The sequence below is a fragment of the Ursus americanus genome, chromosome 20 (assembly GCF_024610735.1).
Source record: "Ursus americanus isolate L20-20 chromosome 20, mUrsAme1.1.p, whole genome shotgun sequence".
NCBI classification, from domain to species: Eukaryota; Metazoa; Chordata; class Mammalia; order Carnivora; family Ursidae; genus Ursus; species Ursus americanus.
This window is the reverse complement of record NC_142146.1, coordinates 27,968,220-27,988,068: the sequence shown is the minus strand read 5'-3', so window position 1 is coordinate 27,988,068 and position 19,849 is coordinate 27,968,220. Positions and strand designations below refer to the sequence as shown.

The 19,849-nt window shown below is 39.7% G+C and overlaps 1 protein-coding gene across 3 annotated transcripts in view; it reads right to left on the bottom strand.

Annotated features, from left to right (window-relative positions):
- Positions 1 to 5,224: 5,224 nt before the first annotated feature.
- Positions 5,225 to 19,849, bottom strand: part of COL6A5 (collagen type VI alpha 5 chain) — a 137,448-nt gene continuing 122,823 nt past the window's right edge. For 2 of the 3 annotated variants that reach the window (XM_045791732.2, XM_045791734.2), the window contains exons 38-42: positions 17,540 to 18,229; positions 16,059 to 16,155; positions 15,106 to 15,347; positions 6,000 to 6,056; positions 5,225 to 5,751 (exon numbers count right to left, since the gene is read on the bottom strand). In XM_045791732.2, coding sequence (XP_045647688.2) covers positions 6,037 to 6,056; positions 15,106 to 15,347; positions 16,059 to 16,155; positions 17,540 to 18,229 — 1,049 coding nt within the window. In that variant the 3' untranslated portion in view covers positions 5,225 to 5,751; positions 6,000 to 6,036. The remainder of the gene's footprint in view (positions 5,752 to 5,999; positions 6,057 to 15,105; positions 15,348 to 16,058; positions 16,156 to 17,539; positions 18,230 to 19,849) is intronic. The other variant, XM_045791733.2, reaches the window with a different exon arrangement.

Here is a 19,849-nt window from a genome sequence, read left to right as displayed (position 1 = left end):
GCCAGCCAGCGAGAGAGGGAACACAAGCAGGGGGAGTGGGAGAGGAAGAAGCAGGCTCACAGCGGAGGAGCCTGATGTGGGGCTCGATCCCATAACACGGGATCACGCCCTGAGCCGAAGGCAGACGCTCAACCGCTGTGCCACCCGGGCGCCCCAACTAAGTAGAATTTAAACAAGAATTTGGAAGGAAAACATTGAGAACCATTGAGCTATACTAGAACAGTGATGCTCGAAACGTGGCCCCAGGATGAGCAGTGTCAACACCCGCTGAAAACTTGTTAGAAAAGCACCTTCTCAGGCCTCATCCCAGGGCTGCTAAAGAGAAACTCTGGGGGTGGAGCCCTCCAGAGGATTCTTATGCACACTCAAATTTGAGAACTGCTGGCCTAGATTTCCAATTCTTCCCCTTATTCTATCTGAACTAATAGATTTTCATGTCCCACTCATTGTACCTCTTTTATGTTCGTGCCTCTCCAGCCTGAGCACCACAGTCCATTCTTGCCTAGAAAACTGATGACCTTGTGACGGGTTCTACTTGCTTTCGATCCCCTCCTACCTCCTCAGTAGCAGCTGTAATAGTCTGACGACGCTCCTTCTCTGGTGCCCCCAGCGCAGAATCTAAACTCTTCAACATGGCGCACGCGCTCCTGTCTGGCTGGCCTGTACCAACCTCTCTCTGCCCATCCCCCAGCACTCCTAGCCTCGGGTTAGCGATACCAAATCCGTACAGTCAATTCCCTTCCCATGAAGACAATGGAGTCTATGGTTTAAACAAAAACCTATTTTAAAAACAAAGAGCTGGGAGAGAGATTGCTTTTTGCTGGATTACTTACCCAGTTTTGCTTGACTAAATTGTATCCAATTATTTTCATTCGTATCAAAGAACCTCTTCTCGAAGAAACCTTCTCTGGGTTTCCTGTCTGGGGTAAGGAGTCCTCCATATCACAGCACTCTCTGCATAGCTTCACCTAAGCGTGACTACATTACATTGAAATGATCTCTTCCTGGGTCAGTCTTCCCCGCCAGAAGACCATGAGCTCAAGGCATATGTCACCTTCTTTATCTTTGTATTCTCCATCACGGGCATAAGACAAGCCAAATGGTAAATGGCATATGTGATTCCAAGCTGAGCTGAAAGTCTGCAAAATGCATCGACTCGTTTGCCGAGCTTCAAGCCAGTGAATTCCAAGCCAGTACTTCTCAAACTTAGACGTACATATGAATCACCTGGTGATTTGCCCGTAAGTTCTAACTCAATTGACTTGAGGTGGGGCCCAGGAATTCTGCATTTCTAACAAGCTCCAGGTGGTGCTTATGGTTCATGGTCCATAAGCTACACCTTGAGTAGTTAGGATCGTGGCCCCCAAAACCACAAAACACAGGGCACTTGGAGATCAATTTATGTAACACTAGAAAAAACTTTTTTACTTTGTAAAAGTGCTAGTAACTGAGAAGACAAAAGATGATTTTTGCTATTTACTAGTCTATATACTAATCTAGTCTCATTATACCCCATCATCTTGGGGTTGTATATACTCTTGTAAGGGACTGTAAACAGGCGTCTTGTGAGCCAGGCCTCCACACAGCTGCTGTTCTCGTCATAGGAACTGAGAACTTCCTTTCCAGCAGCAACTGTGGCGAGGACCACTTCTAGCTGCTACAGGAATTTTTCTCAACACGCAATCCAAATTCAGTTTGGGAAGTAGGAGCTGGGAAGAAGTGAGGGAGGCCAACAGGCTATTAGCCAGGATCAGCAAGATAGGGCTTCTTCATTCATCTCTTCCCTACGCAAAGAAAAATAATTATTGAGCACATACTACTCTAAGTTCCAACTGTGCTACAAGGTGAGATGTTCTGGGGCTTGCAAGATGGAGGATGGAGGGCTAGAGAAGATGTTTAGCAAAGGAAATTCCAGAGTTTGGGTCAGAGACGGAAAGATGTTTCCATTTATTATCCAGTAAGAGCTGCACAAATTTTCAACCATGATTATTCAAATTCTCAACCCTACTGCTCACACTCAGATAAAAGGTTGAGGAATCAGATTCAAGATGTTAAATAAAGTTGCTCAGAGATATCACAGGATTCTTAGTCATCTGTAATTCTGACCAGCTGTTCTGCAGGGCATTGTCCATGTCATATGAGGCTGCAGTGCTCAGCTATGGGTTGTTTCTGCCCAGAAACTTCAGGAAAGTATGTACTTTCTGCATGTGCCATGGCTCCTTTTTGAGGACATGCAATTTTGTTTACAGGTCACTCCATATTCAAATAGATTGGCTATTACAGAATGGTTCCATTTTTTTTTTTTAAAGTTTGCTGGGTTTTTCTTGAAGCTTTTAAGAAAAGGCTTTTCAGCAACTCACCACACCTGCTGTGGCCTCAGTTTCCACTAATTCCCAGATATCCAATTCAGTCACACACTGCTCACACACTGCCCATTGACTCAGTGCACAAACACACACACAGGTCTTGCTGGCTATTGTTCCCTTGTCATTTCTCATGCCAGTTCCCTTCCTATCCATACTAGACCATATTTATCTCTCAAGGTGAATGTGTTTATTCATTCATCAAACTTTAATTGGATACCTTTTAAGTGCCAGGTGGCATCCTGGGTGTTGGGGGTACAGGGATGGACAAGTAGGGGTGTTCACTTTCGTGCCTCTTGGGGACATAGACTAGCGAACTAGACAAGCTGTTATAACCCTCCCTGATGAGGACCTAGACGGCGAGATCCAGCACTAGGAGAATACGCAGTGTGCTGGGGGTTCCTGCCCAGCTTTGGAAAGTTCATGGAAGGTATTCCCAAGCAGGTGAGAGCCAGCCCAGAAAGATGAATAGGAGGCACTCAGGGAAAGAGGTTCCTTGCCGTGGGCTGAGATTAGACTGAAAAGATGAGCAAAAGTCAGATTTTGCAGGGTCTTTTAAGGCATGGAAGGCATTTGTACTGTCATCTTAAAGGAACTGGAAGGAGAGCATTAATGATCTGTAAGCAATAGCTGGTGTAAATCCCCTTTATTCCTGGAAGTGTTCTCCAATGATTGAAATCCCAAGTGATTTTTTCCTTTGATTTCCACAGCAATTACTGGCTCCACTTAGCAGCCTTACTCTGAATTCAGGCACAGTATTTTCATCGTCCTTTGGCCATTCTCTGCTCTTGGTTCTCAACTTCTTTGTCCCCACAGCACACATCCAAGTACAAAATTTTGGGCTGGAATACCCAAAATACATAACACATTTCTTTAAAACTCCTATTTACAGTATGATTGTCCCTCCAGTGAAACAATGTCCCTTCTATCACCGCTCTTACGTCTCGTGTGCATCAACTTGCATCGAGCAGCCTGAAGTGACCACTCAGACACAACATCCACATGGAAGGTGAATGTACACTCAGTGGTAACATAAACTAATTCTATACAGCTATCAAACTTAAGTGGCACACCAGCGATGGGAAAAGTTTCCCTGGTGCTTGTTGTTCAAGGAGAACCATTGTTCTAGGATGTTATCTAACGCTAGCAACCTTGACTTAATGCCAACTCATCAACAGCAAGGACAGTTATACGTATTTTTATTTTTTATTTATTTTATTTTTTAATAGAAACATGAGTTTAAGATTTTATTTATTTGAGAGAGAGAGAGAGCGAGAGAGCGAGAGAGCATAAGCAGGGAGAGCAGCAGAAGGAGAAGGAGAAGGAGGAGAAGCAGACACCCTGCTGAGCAGGGAGCCCTACGTGGGGCTTGGTCCCAGGATCCTGGGATCGTGACCGGAGCCGAAGGCAGATGCTTAACCAACTGAGCCACCCAGGTGCCCCAGTTATACATATTTTTAAATTCCTCACAATTCTTAACATGATGTTGGACGTAGCATAAGGATTTATTTGAATTTTATGATTACTTTTATGATTGGACTTACTCTTTTTAAACTATGAAATATGTCAGGCATCCAAAAATGTATAAAATATAAAGAATACTATTTTTCCAATTTCCAGCTTAAGAAATAAAACATTATAATGATAATTGGACCCCTGCTTTATCCCTCCCCACTGAAAGATAACCACTGTCGTGAATTTGGTGTTATATAGGTGGTGTTATATATGCTTTCACTACAGTTGTGGGCAATCATAAACAGTAGGCAATATTGCTTCTCAGGTTTCAAAATGTTGTCTAAATGACATCATAATGTATCCTTCTGCAACTTCTTTTGTTTCAATATTATCTTCCTTATTTGTCCACTGTTTATAGATACAGCTCTAGTGTACAACATACCACATTTAGGACATTTCAGTTGGTGGCAACACTTCACGGAAACACACAATGCCGTCGTGAACATGTGTGAGAGCTTCCACAGGCATGTAGATCTAGTAGTGGGACAGCTGGGTTGTAGGATAGACGCATCATCAACCTAACTAGGTATCGCTAACTTGCTGTTCAAAGGTGGAACAATCCACACTCCCATCAGCAGAGTGTGAGTTCCTTTGGCTTCACATTCTTTTTTTTTTTTTTTTAAAGATTTTATTTATTTATTTGACAGAGATAGAGACAGCCAGCAAAAGAGGGAACACAAGCAGGGGGAGTGGGAGAGGAAGAAGCAGGCTCATAGCAGAGGAGTCTGATGTGGGGCTCGATCCCATAACGCCAGGATCACGCCCTGAGCCAAAGGCAGACGCTTAACCACTATACCACCCAGGCGCCCCGTGGCTTCACATTCTTGGTAACTCCTATTATCCTCATATTTAGGGATCTGGTGTGTTCCTTATACATACATTTATACACATGTGCACATATCAGGATTCTTAGGGAAAAACAAAACTTTATTAAAGAGTAGAGTTTGCTTTAGAACTTCCTAGAGAGCAGTATGTGGGTACTTTAAAATTTTTGACACCCTACTTTTAATCAATTGGGTTATTTTAAAATTATTCAAACAAAAAAGGTAATGTTATGGGAAATTATGTGAGAAAAGTACAAAATCGCCAGTAGTATTACCCTATTAACATAGTCACTTTTAAAATACACAGAATGTACTCACTTGGCAATTACTAGTTGCCTTGACCAAATTGAAAGATTTAAAAAATGAATTCACTATTGGCATATATGTGTGTATATATATATATATATATATATATATATATATATATATATTCCAAATATGTTTAATCCTGTACTGGTGTTTCAATGGGCCTGAGTTAGACTACAGGTAAATAAATGAACAGGTAAATAAAAATGAACAGAATACGCTTCCAGGTCAGACTTGCTTTTATTCTAGAACTTGTCTCTTGTTCCATTGTAATTCCCAAGAACAGCTCTGGTCATACAGAATATTCATGCTTTTCCATAATTTTTTTTCCCAGCAAAAATCAAGTACATACAAAGCAAAGCATGCTAAAATGTAAAACAAATGATCACAGCACAATACAACCATTCATAAAATTAGCCTCATCTCGCATTATTCTTTCTCACAAATTCCATTCTTTTCCAAGTGTTCTGGCGAAGAGCAAGCGTTGACTGCGGTGGTAGCAGCTTGCCAGGTGGGTTAGACAGGGCACTCAGGGCTGGATGCCCCAGGAGAGTTGTACCAGAATTGAAGAGATGGACATGAATTTCTCATTCTATGAAGAGATAGGAGACGTTCCTAGGAAATTCTAATTCTAACTGCTTTTTATTCAACTGTCCAATCTGAGGTGTAGATGTGATGAAAACTATGATTAAAATCTTCTTCAAGCAGATATATCATCATATTGCCACCTGAACCATGCGGAGCTGTCAAAGAAAAGATTCAGTTAACTTTTCCTGGTCAGTTGTCCCAATTCTCGGAAGAAATGAAATCATTCCTAGTTTCTCAGTTCTTCTTTTTTATGTTTTCACTCAGAAAAATCTCCCTTTCAGATTTGAAACAGAACAAATTTAGCACGTTATTAGCCAATTGGTTTCATGAGAAATTCCTGCCCCTCACCACTCCACTTCTAACAGATGATTTATAATTTCTGGTTAGAAACACATGGACTCACACATTACCAATGGAGCGAACTTCCTTTTCTGCTATGATCATCTTGAGTCCTCACCATCTGCAAAACATAAAAATATGAATTGTTCTTAATGTCACCAGATTTGTTTACAATGTTCCCTCTAGATTCGACTCCTCTTTTGCCACATATGAATTGAATACACATAATTGTGCCATTTTTAACAGTCAAAGTGAAAGGGTGATGTGATGATACATACAAATGAGCAACATATAAGTAGAACTATAGATATGCTTCTTCCTGGGAAAATGTTGGTACATTCATCATCTGAAGTTCCACACTTAGCACAGTCAGTGGCTGGTCTCGTTGATTCAGAGCTAGAAGGAATGTGCAGAGCTAGGACTCTGCCCAGAATCCTTCTAATCTTTTTTAGCATTAATTTCTAGGACAACATTCCTTCCCCTCCTGTTCCTCTTTCCCCCTCCTCCCTAACCAACCTCGTGTGAGCTTTCGCTTCGCCATCAGCACCTACTATTCTCAGGAGGGCTGCTGTCCAGCCGCTGGAGTGGCTTTAATCACACGCGGCACGAGTGCCTGGGAATTCACAGCCCTTGGCAGATCAATGATCTACTGAGAGAGTGAGAAAGCCCAACTTCTTTGTCTCAGGTCAGGATGACTGGGCAGCACAACTCAGCATGCCGGAGCGTCTGCATAGAGCAAGCTGAAGCCGTCCGTACTCGATGGTACTTCGCCTGAGATGACACCCTTGTTTGTCTTCCACTCCTTCCCTGTCTTGCTTCCTCCATTCCCTTTCAGTTTCTCCTGTGAGTGAGTGCCATCTCAATAAATCACCCGCACACAAATCCTCACCCCAGGGTCAGCGCCAGGGAACCTGACCCAAAGGCAGGATACGCGAGATGATCCCGCGTACTTGTCTTCAGACACTTACATCCCCATCACAAAGGAAAACAATCATGTACTCTTGCCTTGCATATTTTAAAGCTAACATCTAATTATTTTTTCATTATCAGTTTAAGTATTTGAGAAGTATGTAATTTGTGACATATTATAAAAACTCACATTTAGAAATAAAACCATCACATTTTTCTTTTAATTTACCCAATAGAAGCTATATAGCACAGTGATTTGATGGCACCATTTTCCATTTAAAATATATGTAAACATGCTCATGGTTCAAAGTCAGATATTTTATAGTGTTCATTTTTCTCCTTAAACATGTATTTCCATTCCACTTCCTACACAGAATTTCATTTAACTGTAATATATTTAAATGCTTTGAAGTCTTTCGTTTGCCTAATCGTAATCCTCTGCAGCAAAAATATATTTAAGCACATGTGTTTTATTCCCTGTGACGATAAGCTTCTATGTGTTCACATTTTCTAATGGATTACCATTACAATTTATCAATTTTGGTAATTCTATCAAAACAAAAGTTAAAAATTTTATTGGAAATGCATTTCTTATTGAGATGGATAGTTTTTGCCTATTGCTTTTACTTACTACTACGATTTATTGCTAGAGTGAGACAAAGTTTAATATTAATTCTATTAATATTTATTGTTATAGATTTAAGCACTGATAAATATTGTTTACATAGACAGATGGGTTTTGAAGGAGTTTTATTACAACAATACCAAACAATTCTTTGAATTCTAAATTACATGCCAAAAACTACCCAGTAATCTTTCAAAAGGTTTTATTTACAAAAGAATCTGTTACCCAGTCACCGGATGACATTTTCTCACTTCTGGGAAATGTACCCAAAAACACTTCACTAAACTTATCAAATGGCTATTAATGATACTAGTTATTCTTTCGCTTACAGGTATGGTGTTTAACCTGAGAAACTAAAATATGGCTGGAAAATCTTAATATTGATAAATAAAGCACACTTAACATGTATGCTATTACTATATTTTTTAATAAAATAATATTTCTTATAATCTGTTTCATATATTTTTTCTTCAGAATTTTGAAGCTCCAACTTAGCTGACTCTCTGAATGGGACATATCCCCATATAGCTTAATTGGCAGAACTAGTCCTTACAGTAAAACCAATCAACACCTCTTTCAGTTGGGAGATTTGGTCTTCCAATCAAAGTAAGTACGTTATTGAGGGTCTCTGTGATGATGTCTTACTTATGATTCCATTCCAAGATCGGTAAATGATTAAGGGTTTTGTTATGATTTTTTTGGCCTGATGAAATAATACTTGCTCTCCATTGATACCTCATTTATAGGCTTTTGCTTTGTTCTCACAGATTTCTCACTTAGAGGAGATGTATCTCTTGCCAAGAATCAGGAAATGGAACAGGCCAGGTTACTAAATGAAACTTATCATCACTCCTACCATCCTCACTCTATAGTATACGTGAATTCAGAACATCCATGAGTTCAAATACTTCATTTCTAGCAACACATGTCTTCCTTTACAGAAACATGTACAGGTTGAGAAAGACCTGAAACCTTGCTTGGCTTAAAGGAGGCCTACAGATCCAGTATTTAAAATTACCATATGGTTTCACTCATTTAGGGAACATAAGAAATAGCAGGAAGATCGGTAGGAGGAGGAAGGGAAGAATGAAGGAGGGGTAAACAGAAGGGGGAACGAACCATGAGAGACTATGGACTCTGGGAAACAAACTGAGGACTTCAGAGGGGAAGGGGGTGGGGGACTGGGATAGGCTGGTGATGGGTAGTAAGGAGGCACGTATTGCATGGAGCACTGGGTGTTATACGCAAATGATGAATTATGGAACACTACATCAAAAACTAAGGATGTACTGTATGGTGACTAACATAACATAATAAAAAATTATTAAAAAAAATAAAATGACTACTTGTTTGACAACATGCTCCCCACCCCCTATCCTGTGCCTCCCTAGGAGGGTTTATACTTGGGCAAAGCACACCATCAGATTCAGAATGGCTGAGAAAGGGATGCCTAGCTGGCTCGGTTGGAAGGATATGCAACTCTTGATCTCAGAGTTGTGAGTTCCAGACCCATGCTGGGTGTAGAGATTACTTAAAAATAAAATCTTAAAAAAAGGATGGCTGAGAAATATGCCTTTTTTTTTTTTTTGCATGAGGTGGGGGACATTTGTAAAAGGGGATGCAGGAAAGGAGACCCTCCATGATTCCTTAGATAGAGACATTCTTAGGTAGACAGAGTCCTTTAAGACTAATTTTTAGAAATCCATGCCTGGGGAAGTCTTTGTGTGTCCCTCAGTATGAAAAACACTGGCCTCCCTAAGCTCCTCATTACACAAATAAGAAAGTTGAAGACCAAGGCAATCAGGTGACTATTTGAGATCACAAAGCTAGTTGGTGACAGAACCAAAATTAGCCTCCGGAGCTCCTCATTCTCAATCTGGCATTCTTTCCACCAAAGCCATCAACTCTAATGCCATTTGTCATCATCGCTGTCTTCATCGTCATTATCATCATCGTAATTTTAAATAATAGCTAACATGTATTAAGTTTTCACTCTATGTAAAGTGATGTTTGAAGCACTTAACATTCATTTAGTGATCACATTACCCTACAATGTAGGCTCTATTATTATGCCCATTTTACAGATAGGGAAATGCAAGCTCAGAAAGGCAAAGTAATGTGCCTGTGATCACATGACCAGTAACTGCAGAAATAGGAGTCAAATCCACATCCCCATCCAGTGATCCCTGGATTCACTCTTTCAACTACTATTTCCCAAATGGTTTCTAGAGAACACTAGTCCAATAAGATGCTCCCTGATACAAGATTCTGTGGTCATAGTGGTTTAACTATAGCCCCTTTCTCTGAATCACAATGAAGATTAGCCCAATAAAGGCATTGAGAAGTCCTGAAGAAATGATACCTACTTATCAGTGTTTTACAGGGAAAATTTTCCCCCAATTACCTATTGATATCTAAAGAAAGGACTCCCATTAAAGAAGACTAATTTAGGTTCAATAGTTGAAAAACTGGGTCAGTTGGTCTCAAACTCTAGCCTGCATCAGAATCATCTGGAGGGCCCCAACCCCAGAGTTTCTGATTTTCAACAGGTCTTTGATAGGATTCCAGTGACTTCCTAGATGATGTTGATGTTGATGGTCCAGGGACCACACTTTGAGAAACACTGCACTTGATGTTAGAAAAATAAAGACTAAGAAACGGGCCCTAAATTGGCATAATGGGAAAAGGAATACAGTTATACTTTTTAAAAATCCACATTAAAATCTTACAAATGTACATTATAATGAGAAAAATAATCTGAACATTGAGTAGATAGATAAAATCAAAACATCAGAAAAATGAGCAGGTGAAAAGAAAAGCCCACTCTCTTTGGGAAAACAAAGATAAACACAGTAAAGATAAGCATATAAGGGCTGATCATTCTTCACAATGGATTTTTATTTTTAATTGTCAAATATATTACCAGACAGATCATGCATGTAGGATAACACTGGCTGGTTATGTGCCAGCCACGGCGTGCACTTTGACCTTCACCTGTATCATCTCCAACCTTTAGACAACCCAGATAACGATTTTTTTTCAGATAAAGATTTTTTTTATCTTTTTTCCATGGATTAACTTTAAGGTGAATCTGTGTTCTATAAACATAATTGTAGGGTATAAATCTTTGTGACAAAATGGTATTGGACTAGGTGCTGTGAATATTCTTTGGTAAGACACTTTTAGATGGCTGCAGCTTTCATTTCCTTATCTGTAAAAAGATTCAGAACAACTCACTGATTTCTAAAGTCATTCCAATTTCACATTCTAATCTTCCATGATTCCAAGAAAGAAGCCAAACGGACAGTTCCTAAAGAGACTCAGATGGACTTCATGGAGCAGAGCTGGCCAGATGTCACCAAATCAAGTTGTTGGCTAGAACTCTCAGAGGGAAATGAGTAAAGACATCATCGACTTCTAGATGTAGGATATATAATTATGTAGAAAAATGGAGAAAACTTCCGGAGGAAAGAAATTTTGAAGAATAATAACAAAGAAGAAATGCTTACTTGATAATCCTTTTGAGTTACCAACCTTATCATTTTCAGCAGCCATCTCATCTCAAGATATCTAACAGGACTGATTGAATAGAAATTTATAGCAGTGTTGTTCAAACTTATATACACATTGGAATTGCTCTGGAGCTTCAAAAAAAAAAAAAATGGATGCCGGTGTCTCACTGCTAGAGAATATGACCTAAGTGATGTGGAGTGTAGGCTGGACTACGGAATTGTCAACAAATACCCAGGTCATTATAATGCGTAGACAAGCTTGGACAATGCCGATTTATAGGGTTTCTTCCTGTGATTATGTTGTTAATTATATTCCTTGCTGTGGACTGAGTTGTTTCCCCCCAAATTCATATGTTGAAGCCCTACCCGTCACATGACTAAATTGGATATAGGGCCTTTAAGAAGGTGACTAAGATTAGATGAGGTCTTAAGGATGGAGACACAATCTGATAAAAGTGGTGCCCTTGGAAGAGAAAGGGACACCAGGACTATCTCCACCAGGTGAAAACAGAGCAAGAAGGTGGCTATCTGCAAGCCAGAAAGTGAGCTCTCATTAGAAACCAAATTGGCTGGTGCCCTGATCTTGGTCTTCCCAGCCTCCAGAACCATGAGAAAATAAATTACTGTTGTTTAAGCCCCCCAGTCTATGGCATTTGTTATGGTAGCCTGAGCTGACTAAGATATCCCCTTTTACATCCACCCTCTCTAGCTCAGATCTGATTCCTTCCTCCAGTATTGGGAAAGTACACTAAATCAGGACCTGCCAGACCAGGGTCAAGTCCCAGGAAGGCACTAAACCTATTTGAGCTTCAGTTTCTCCATCCAAATATGAGAGGTATTATTTCCTATCTCCTACACAGGGTTTTGGAGGGAGCTCAATGGGATAACCTTACAGACAGTATGGCTCTGTACATGGCTGAGCTGCAGCTTGTACCTGCCACTTTGTCTCACTCAACCAGCCTCCCTTTCCAATCCCATCCTTGATTTTTCTCTTGGGTCCCCTCCTCAGCATGTTCTCTCAGCCATCTGGTCTTCAGTCACTTGGCCTCACCCCAACTCCCTGGTTCTCCCATCACTGCTTTCCCTTAGCACATGTCTGTTAGCCACAAATCCTCTTAGTTTTCCTTTATCTGGAAATATCTTTATTTTGCCTCCATTCCAAAGGGTTATATTCGCTGGATATAAAATTCTGTGTTCTGAGTTCTTTGATTTCAGTACGTGAAATAAAAAGATGTTTCACTGTCTTTCAGCTTCCATGGTTTCTGATGAGAAATCTACCATCATTTGAAGAATTGTCCCCTTCTTTTTTAATATGTAGATTTTCTCTAGCTGCTTCAAGATTTTTCTTTATCTTTTGTTTTCAGCTGTTAATGATGTGTCTTTAGTTGGGTTTTAAACTCTGTGAAGTTATATCTTCTACTAATTTGGGAATCTTTTGTCCATGATTTTCTCAAATATATATTTTCTTCTGACTTAATCTAACTTCCTTTTCTTTCTACTTTCCTTCTAGAATGCCAATGAAACAAACGTTAGACTTTTTGATATTATTTTACAAGTCTCCGATGTTTTGTTCATTTTTAAAAATCCCTTTCAGATTATATAATTAACATATCTTCAAGTTCACTGACTCTTTCCTCTGTTGTCTTCCTTGGGCTTTTGAGCCTGTCCAGTGATCTTTTCTTTTTTATTTCAGACAATGTACATTTTTTCACTTCTAAAATTTCCTTTCGGTTCCTGTTTTTATTATTTCTATGCTTTTTTTTTATTATGTTCAATTAGCCAACATATAGTGCATCGTTAGTTTTTGATGTGGTGTTAAATGATTCATTAGTTGCATATAACACCCAGGGCTCATCAGCACACATTTCTGCTGAGTATCTTTCTGTTCAAGTTGTTTGCCTTTATCTCATGGAACATAGTTATCATAGCTGCTTCAATGGCTTTGTCTGTTGGTTGTCTTTTCCTTTGTGAATTGTTCACATCTCCTGGTTCTCTGTATGTTGCCTAGTTTTAGATTTTATCCTGAACATTTTGAATATTATGCTGTATCGACTCTAAATCCTAGTATGATTCTGTGTAGAATTTTAATTTTTTTGTCAGCAGGCAATCAACCTGGTAGGTTGAGTGCAAGTGCCGTGTTACCTCCGGTAGGCAGTGATTACATTCTCAGTTTAATGTCCGAAGCCCTTGCTGTCCTGTTCTGGGTCTTCCCCATCCTTGCACAGCTTAGTGAAGAGCCCAGGGCTTATGCAGTTCCCATAATTAGAATTAGAGGATCCCCTTCTCCAGTTCTTTTCTCTCTGGGGCTACCCCCACATGCTGGCCAACAGGCCCTCTCTTCTTATGTCCTCTGGCCAGAAAAAACAGGGTTTCTCTTTAATTTTAACTAGCTAGCCTTCCACTCAGCTCCAAACTATGCCTGCCTTCAGAGCAAAACAGTGGGCAAAAGAGTGAGAAGAGGGGTGCCTGGGTGGCTCGGTTGGTTAAGCATCTGCCTTTGGCTTAGGTCATGATCTTGGGGTCCTAGGATTGAACCCCGCATCAGGCTCCCTGCTCAGTGGGAACATTACTTCTCCCTCTTCCTCTGCCTCTCCCCCTGCTTGTGGGCTTTCTTGCTTTCTGTCAAATAAATAAATAAAATTTTTTTAAAAATTAAAAAAAAAAAACAACCATGAGAGGAAAGAGAGGGAAAATGGGGATTTCTTCCACCACCTCTGACAAACAAGGGCCCATTTTCCTACTTCTTCTGCCCAGAAATACAGGTTTCTACTGAGTTTTAGCCTCCTGCCCCACTGCCATTACACAGTTCCAGGACTGGGGTCTGCCCTCAGCACAAAGCCACAAAAGAAAACAGAGAAGAAAATGGGAAACTTCACAATATTTCTGCTTTTTGTGACCTTTCAGAGATCTCGGGTGGTTGCTTTTTGTGTTTTCTCCAGAGTTCTCAGTTGTAATCAGTGGGAGAGAGAGGCAGTATGGGTTTAGTCCATCTTGATTGGAACCAGATATTTCATTGTATTTATATTTGATTTTCTTTTTCTTACACTTCTCTCCCCTTTCTATATTTTTCTATATTTCCTCTAACCTCATCTCTCTTATTTTTCATCATTTTGCTAATTTAGTTCAATATCTATATAGTAGCTATACTACAATTATGCCCATATCTAATACATATAGTGCAGATGTATATATGAAGTGTTGACATATATTACACACTTACACAGCATTGTGCATATATACTGCATACATACATGGTATTTAATTATATAATCATGCCAAAATGTATTTATACCTGCTGTATACCTGCTGTTCGGCATTTTTGTTTCCACTTTGGGGTTACTACAAATAGCACTGTTATGAACATTCTAGTACATGACTTTTGGTGAATATATATTTTTCTGTTGGGCATATACATTAAAGTTGCTAGTCATAGTATATGTACGCTTTCAGCTTTAGTAGATACCCAAGAATATTTATTTTAAAACAATTTCCCATATAGTTTTGATACACAGCAAAAATTGTGAATAGCTGTTCTAGAGCCTACTATAGCTTCCTATCCTCCATCCTCCATTTTCCCTTTAGCTGTAGATCCAGAACCATCTCCTCACATTGCCTAAGAAGCTGCCCTCAGCCTCCAAAGAAGTCTCAAAACCACAGCAGCCTTGTCCATTCCAGGCACTGGCTAGAAGCCCACATCTCAGAGCAGGAAAGCCTGGGTTGCTAAGGGACAAGGCAGACCCTCAAACACTGGAGACTTGTTGCATAGCTCCTCCCCCCCTGCATTTTGCAGCATGCAGGGCTCTGCTTGCTCACTCAGGACCTGTGTGGTCCTTGTTCTCATCTCTCTCCTGTCTCCATTCCCTGACCCCACACCAAACATCCATATTTACTTCCGGTTCTGGTTTTGTCAATACCATTGACTCCCTTTTTTGCCTTTCTGGAGTTTTATCACGTTTGTCTCCTCATTTGGGAACTCCTTGCAGCCTTAGATGATAGGCACCTCCATCCTGTCATTTCTACCTGTCCCAGTGAGTTCTCCTTGCTCATCCTTGCTCATCTTCCACCAGGGGAAAATCTAAACAAAGGTACTTCAGGGTCTTTAATTCCATTGTACCCCAGGTTACCTTTTTTATCTAGTTTACCATCTGCTAGAGCTGGCATTTCTTCTGAATGTGTCTCTTCCTTATCGTTCATCACCAGTTCTCCGGTTGAAAAGAGCATGTATAACTTCTGGATCAAATCAGTAGTAGTCTCAGAACCATTACTAGGATTGTTCCCTAATACAAGGGAATGCTGCTCCTGGGAACCAAATTCATCAAACAGCTCACTGTTTCCTGTCTCTATTTTATATACCTCAGGAATAAGGCTGAGGTGACAGAGAAAAGAGATGAAAAACACGTTAGCCGAACCCCTTGCAGAATTAAATGTAAATACAGGCAGATATAGAACAGCAATAATTTTATGCACGTGATTGGAATAGTCCGAATGTAGTTTGTGGATGGAATCTGACTCAGGGGCAAATTTGTATCAGTGGTTTCGGACTCCAAAGCAATCTTATTTTCACCACTGAATTTTTATTGAGTACTTAGCATTGTACTTTGCAAAATCAAACATAAAAGAATCCTTCCTACCAGTTCTCACATGGGTTCTGTTTTTTAAATGGTGTGTGTTTGGGTTGCTTTTGCAATTTTTTCTTTTTGTTTTTCTTCTGCTCTAAAATTGTTATACCTAACATTTGATGTTATAAGTTTTTTGTTTTGGCAGTACCCAATATTAGAGCGGTGTTTTGTAAGGTATTACAAAGAGGCTTTTTTTTTTCATAAAAGCAATAGAAATGGAAACATGGTTCTTTCTAATATGGGTCATAGTTTATCTGCTATTAACTCCGGATCTGTGCAGTCATCATAAATCAGGAGTATTTCACACACACACACACACACACACACACACACACACACACACACCTACATCCCAATCAAACTTGCATCCTGAAAACTAAAGCACCATTTATTTCAAATTATTTTTGTAGAGACTGTTTCCAGCTGTAGTATTACCCAAACTGAATTTGCCAACTCACAATACATTGTTTCCTGAGCCAACGTTCTCTGGGTTGGGAGAGGTGATGTTAACACACTTGGGTCTCAGATCTGCAGGGGGATATTTGTTGATGGCACCTGGAGAAAGAGTGGGCTGGTTAATCTAAATTTTACCCTTTTATTCTATCGCCCAAAGTCAGTTCATCTTTTCCTGTGGTTGGAGGTGTCTTCAAGAGCAAATTAATTGTATAAGGTACTTGGCAAAGTAGGCACCCTCTGACATTTGCAATACCTCATAGGCAAAAGTCAGTGAGCTACATCAGTGATTGAGTCAGAAATTCTCAAGCTCTATATGTCACAGTCTTGTGATACAATTCAAGGACACCTCTCAATCCCTTCTAACACCTATTTCTCTTCCTCTAAAAGGAAGACCTTTCCAGAAGACACATTGAGTTACTGAAATTGTCTGCCCTATTTATGTTAGGGTTGGAAGAAGACATAATTTTTTTTTTGCAAGTGACAAGCCTGCTACAATACATATAAATCCTGAATTCCAAGATTCTTGAGGGTTACATGAGCCCTGGGGCTTTGTGAGTGGCAGCAAATCTGCATCTCTCTTATTCTCTGGTAAACTCGCAGGAGCTGCAGATGACTATTCAATGTGGCCTCTGCCTCACTCCTAGTCCCAGCACAGGCCAGGATTTGCTTGATGCCACAAGCTCTTACGTATATTACTATACCTATTGTCTAAAATTGCAACTCAGGGACAGAGGCTGGGGCAGTCACTCTCAAAGCCCCACTATAAAAAGACACCCTTAAGACACTGCTTGGTTATGCCTGAGCCAAATGTCTGGGACACAGGCTCTAGAAGAGATTCGTGCCCATGGCTCAAAAGAATTAAGATCATAACTAAAGGTAATTTACAATGAAAGATAAAACAGAAGTCCTTGGAGTAGATGGAGGATGATGGTAGTGGGATATTACTGATACAGCAGTGTACTTGCTTAAGGGTATAGGAATTGAAATATAGTTTAAAGAATAGGAGCACAGCTCTGGGGTCAGAATGCATGGGGCTGAGCCTAGAATTTGCCAACTACTAAACTGTAAGCTTTTGAGCAATTTATTTAATGTCTCTGAACCTTAGTTTTCTCACTTGTAAAATGGAAAGACTAGTACTTTCCTTTGAGAGCACTGAGGATTAAATGATGTAATCCACTTAAAGATGATATAATCCATTTAACGGTACTATGTACCAAGTACATAGTAAACAGATAAGGGTTAAAAAACACTTTTTACGTACATGGGGGTTTTCTGGCAAAGACCTTGACAGTGCAGCAGGAAAGTTCAAGGTCAACAAAACCTGATAGTTTTCTCTGGTTTTCTCACTGCCTCCTACTCACATGTTAGACTATATCACTCTCCATTGAAGTAAGGAGTCATTACTAAGTCAACCGGTAGACTGTACACTGAGACATTAAATCTACTGCAAAAGCAATAGAAGAGAAAAGGTTTAATGACTTACGTCTGATTAAGTGAACAAATGGCTTGACAAACTTGGTGATATAGTTCAAATCTGGCTTGTGGGTTCGGCCAAGCTGGACTAAGTGATGATCCAGTGGGTGGCTGGCTAATTCTTCCAATTCCTTGTCATTGTGTATAGGACCAAAGGAAAACACAAATATGGAGTAGCCCTGACACTTGGCTCTCAGAGCTACATTTCTTAAGACTTCCTTGTCTAAGGGGTTGGTTTCGCCAGCAGATATAACAAAGATAACTTTGTTTTTCCTCAGGTTGGGGGTTCCTACAAACACATTTTCAATTGTCCACTGCAGGGCATGGCCAATAAAAACATCTCCATTGAGCTGTTGAAAAGAGTCTTGGAGATGATGTTTCATTTGGTGTATACTGTTATAAGTAACCAAATCAAATTCCAGGTAGACGGGGCATTCTTCACTGTTGGGCATATAGCCTGGAGGAGAATAGCTCAGGACTGCCACTCTGTCTCCTAACATGGAGGTCAGTGGGTCTGGGGCAATGTGAAAATAATCAAGCACTGAGATTAGAAAAGCTTTCACTTCCTTAAACTCATCATTTCCTATTCTTTGGGAGGCATCTATGAGGAAAGCCACATCCATGTAATATTCTTGAAGAGAGGTATCTCCAGGTTCATTAGTAAGACCTGGTTCTTCTTTTCTGCCATGGTTTTCATGTCCTGCAATAGAATAGCTCAAGTCACTCTTTTTAGTAGATGGCTAACCTTGGAACTCCTAGCTAAGGATGACCAATGCACTAATCATGGGACTTTGCCGTGCTTTATTCCCATAGCCATGGCAGACATCATAAATCAATTACAGTACTTGTTCCCAAATGCATTCTCCAAATATATCTCCATGCACTGCGTGGAAAACCACTGGGACTCAACAGGTGCTGTCACGTGAAAAGAAACGTATTTGCTAGCCTATCTCAGATCTTTGTCAAAGTACTGATTGATCCTCTAGCTATTTTCATATGTAAGATGAGAAACATATAACTATTTTTAGTGTACTCCACATGATTACAAAATCTGAAGTACATATTTGCATGAGATCTAATTATTATGCAGTGACCCGAAAAGTATATATGTCAAAGTCATATTTATTGATGTCACAAACACATATACCTTTATACACATGTTCAAAATATGTACCGTAGTGTGATGTCATGAGAGCAAGTATAAATGCTGACATTAGAATCCAAACTCTGTGTAAGACCTTAAATACTCTAAGATGTTGGTACTTAAAGTGCCAGTCTGCAAACTGTTTACCGGCCCAGGACAAAACAAGGAGCTTACACCATGTTTTAAGTCATCTACATTACTGAGCACACTGTTCAGTTCAGCTATTTTTTTTTTTTTTGTAGCAAGACTTTCTCAGTGAAGGAAACAGTGCCTTGATTTGCATTCTGATGCTGATGTCTTATCTTGCTGTAGATCAGAACATCAAGTAGCACTGCTCTAAGCCGAAGGGATCATAAAGCCATGTCCACAATCAAGTGGATGGTGATTGGTCGGTGAAGCCACAACAGGAAATGCCAGCTCAGAAAGACAGGAAGTAGGTGGCCAATGTTCTTTTTTCTATGAAAGAAGTGTATCTACAAACCTAATCAAGCAAGAAGTAGATTTCTAATTGGCAAAAATTTATTGATCCCCATTTGTGCTCAACTCCATATTCATGCTTTTTATTTATTACTTTATTTACTCCTCACAATACTCACAAATGAATCAATTAACCTGTGTTAATGCCATAAAAGCCTAAGAATAAAATAGAATGCCAAAAACAACACCATGGAAAATGTTATTAACAGGGCAGACGCTCCATTAAATGTTTGTAGCTCAAATAACTCTGAATTTCTAGGGTAACCTCCACATAATCTTTTTTTATCTATTGTTGAATTTTTTTTGACAAATAAAAATAAAAAAATTGTAAGGTGTACAATGTGCTGTTTTGATATCACTACACCTCGTATAATGGTTATGACAATCAAGCTAATATTATTGGATTTGATTTACTTAAAATTTTGTTTAAAATTTTTGCAGCTATGTTTATGAGGAATATTGGAGTTTCACTTTCATGTAAAGGCTTTGTCTGGTTTTGCTATCATGGTAATCTGGCCTTAAAGAATGAGCTGGAAAGTTCCTTCCACACACAGTTGGTGTGACTTCAAGCTCTTAAAATTTTGAGAATTGCTTTATGGCCCATAATATGGTCTGTATTGGTTAAGTGTTTCATGTGTATTGAAAAGAATACATATTCTGTTGTTGTGTGGAGTGTTCTATAAATATCCATTAGGTAAG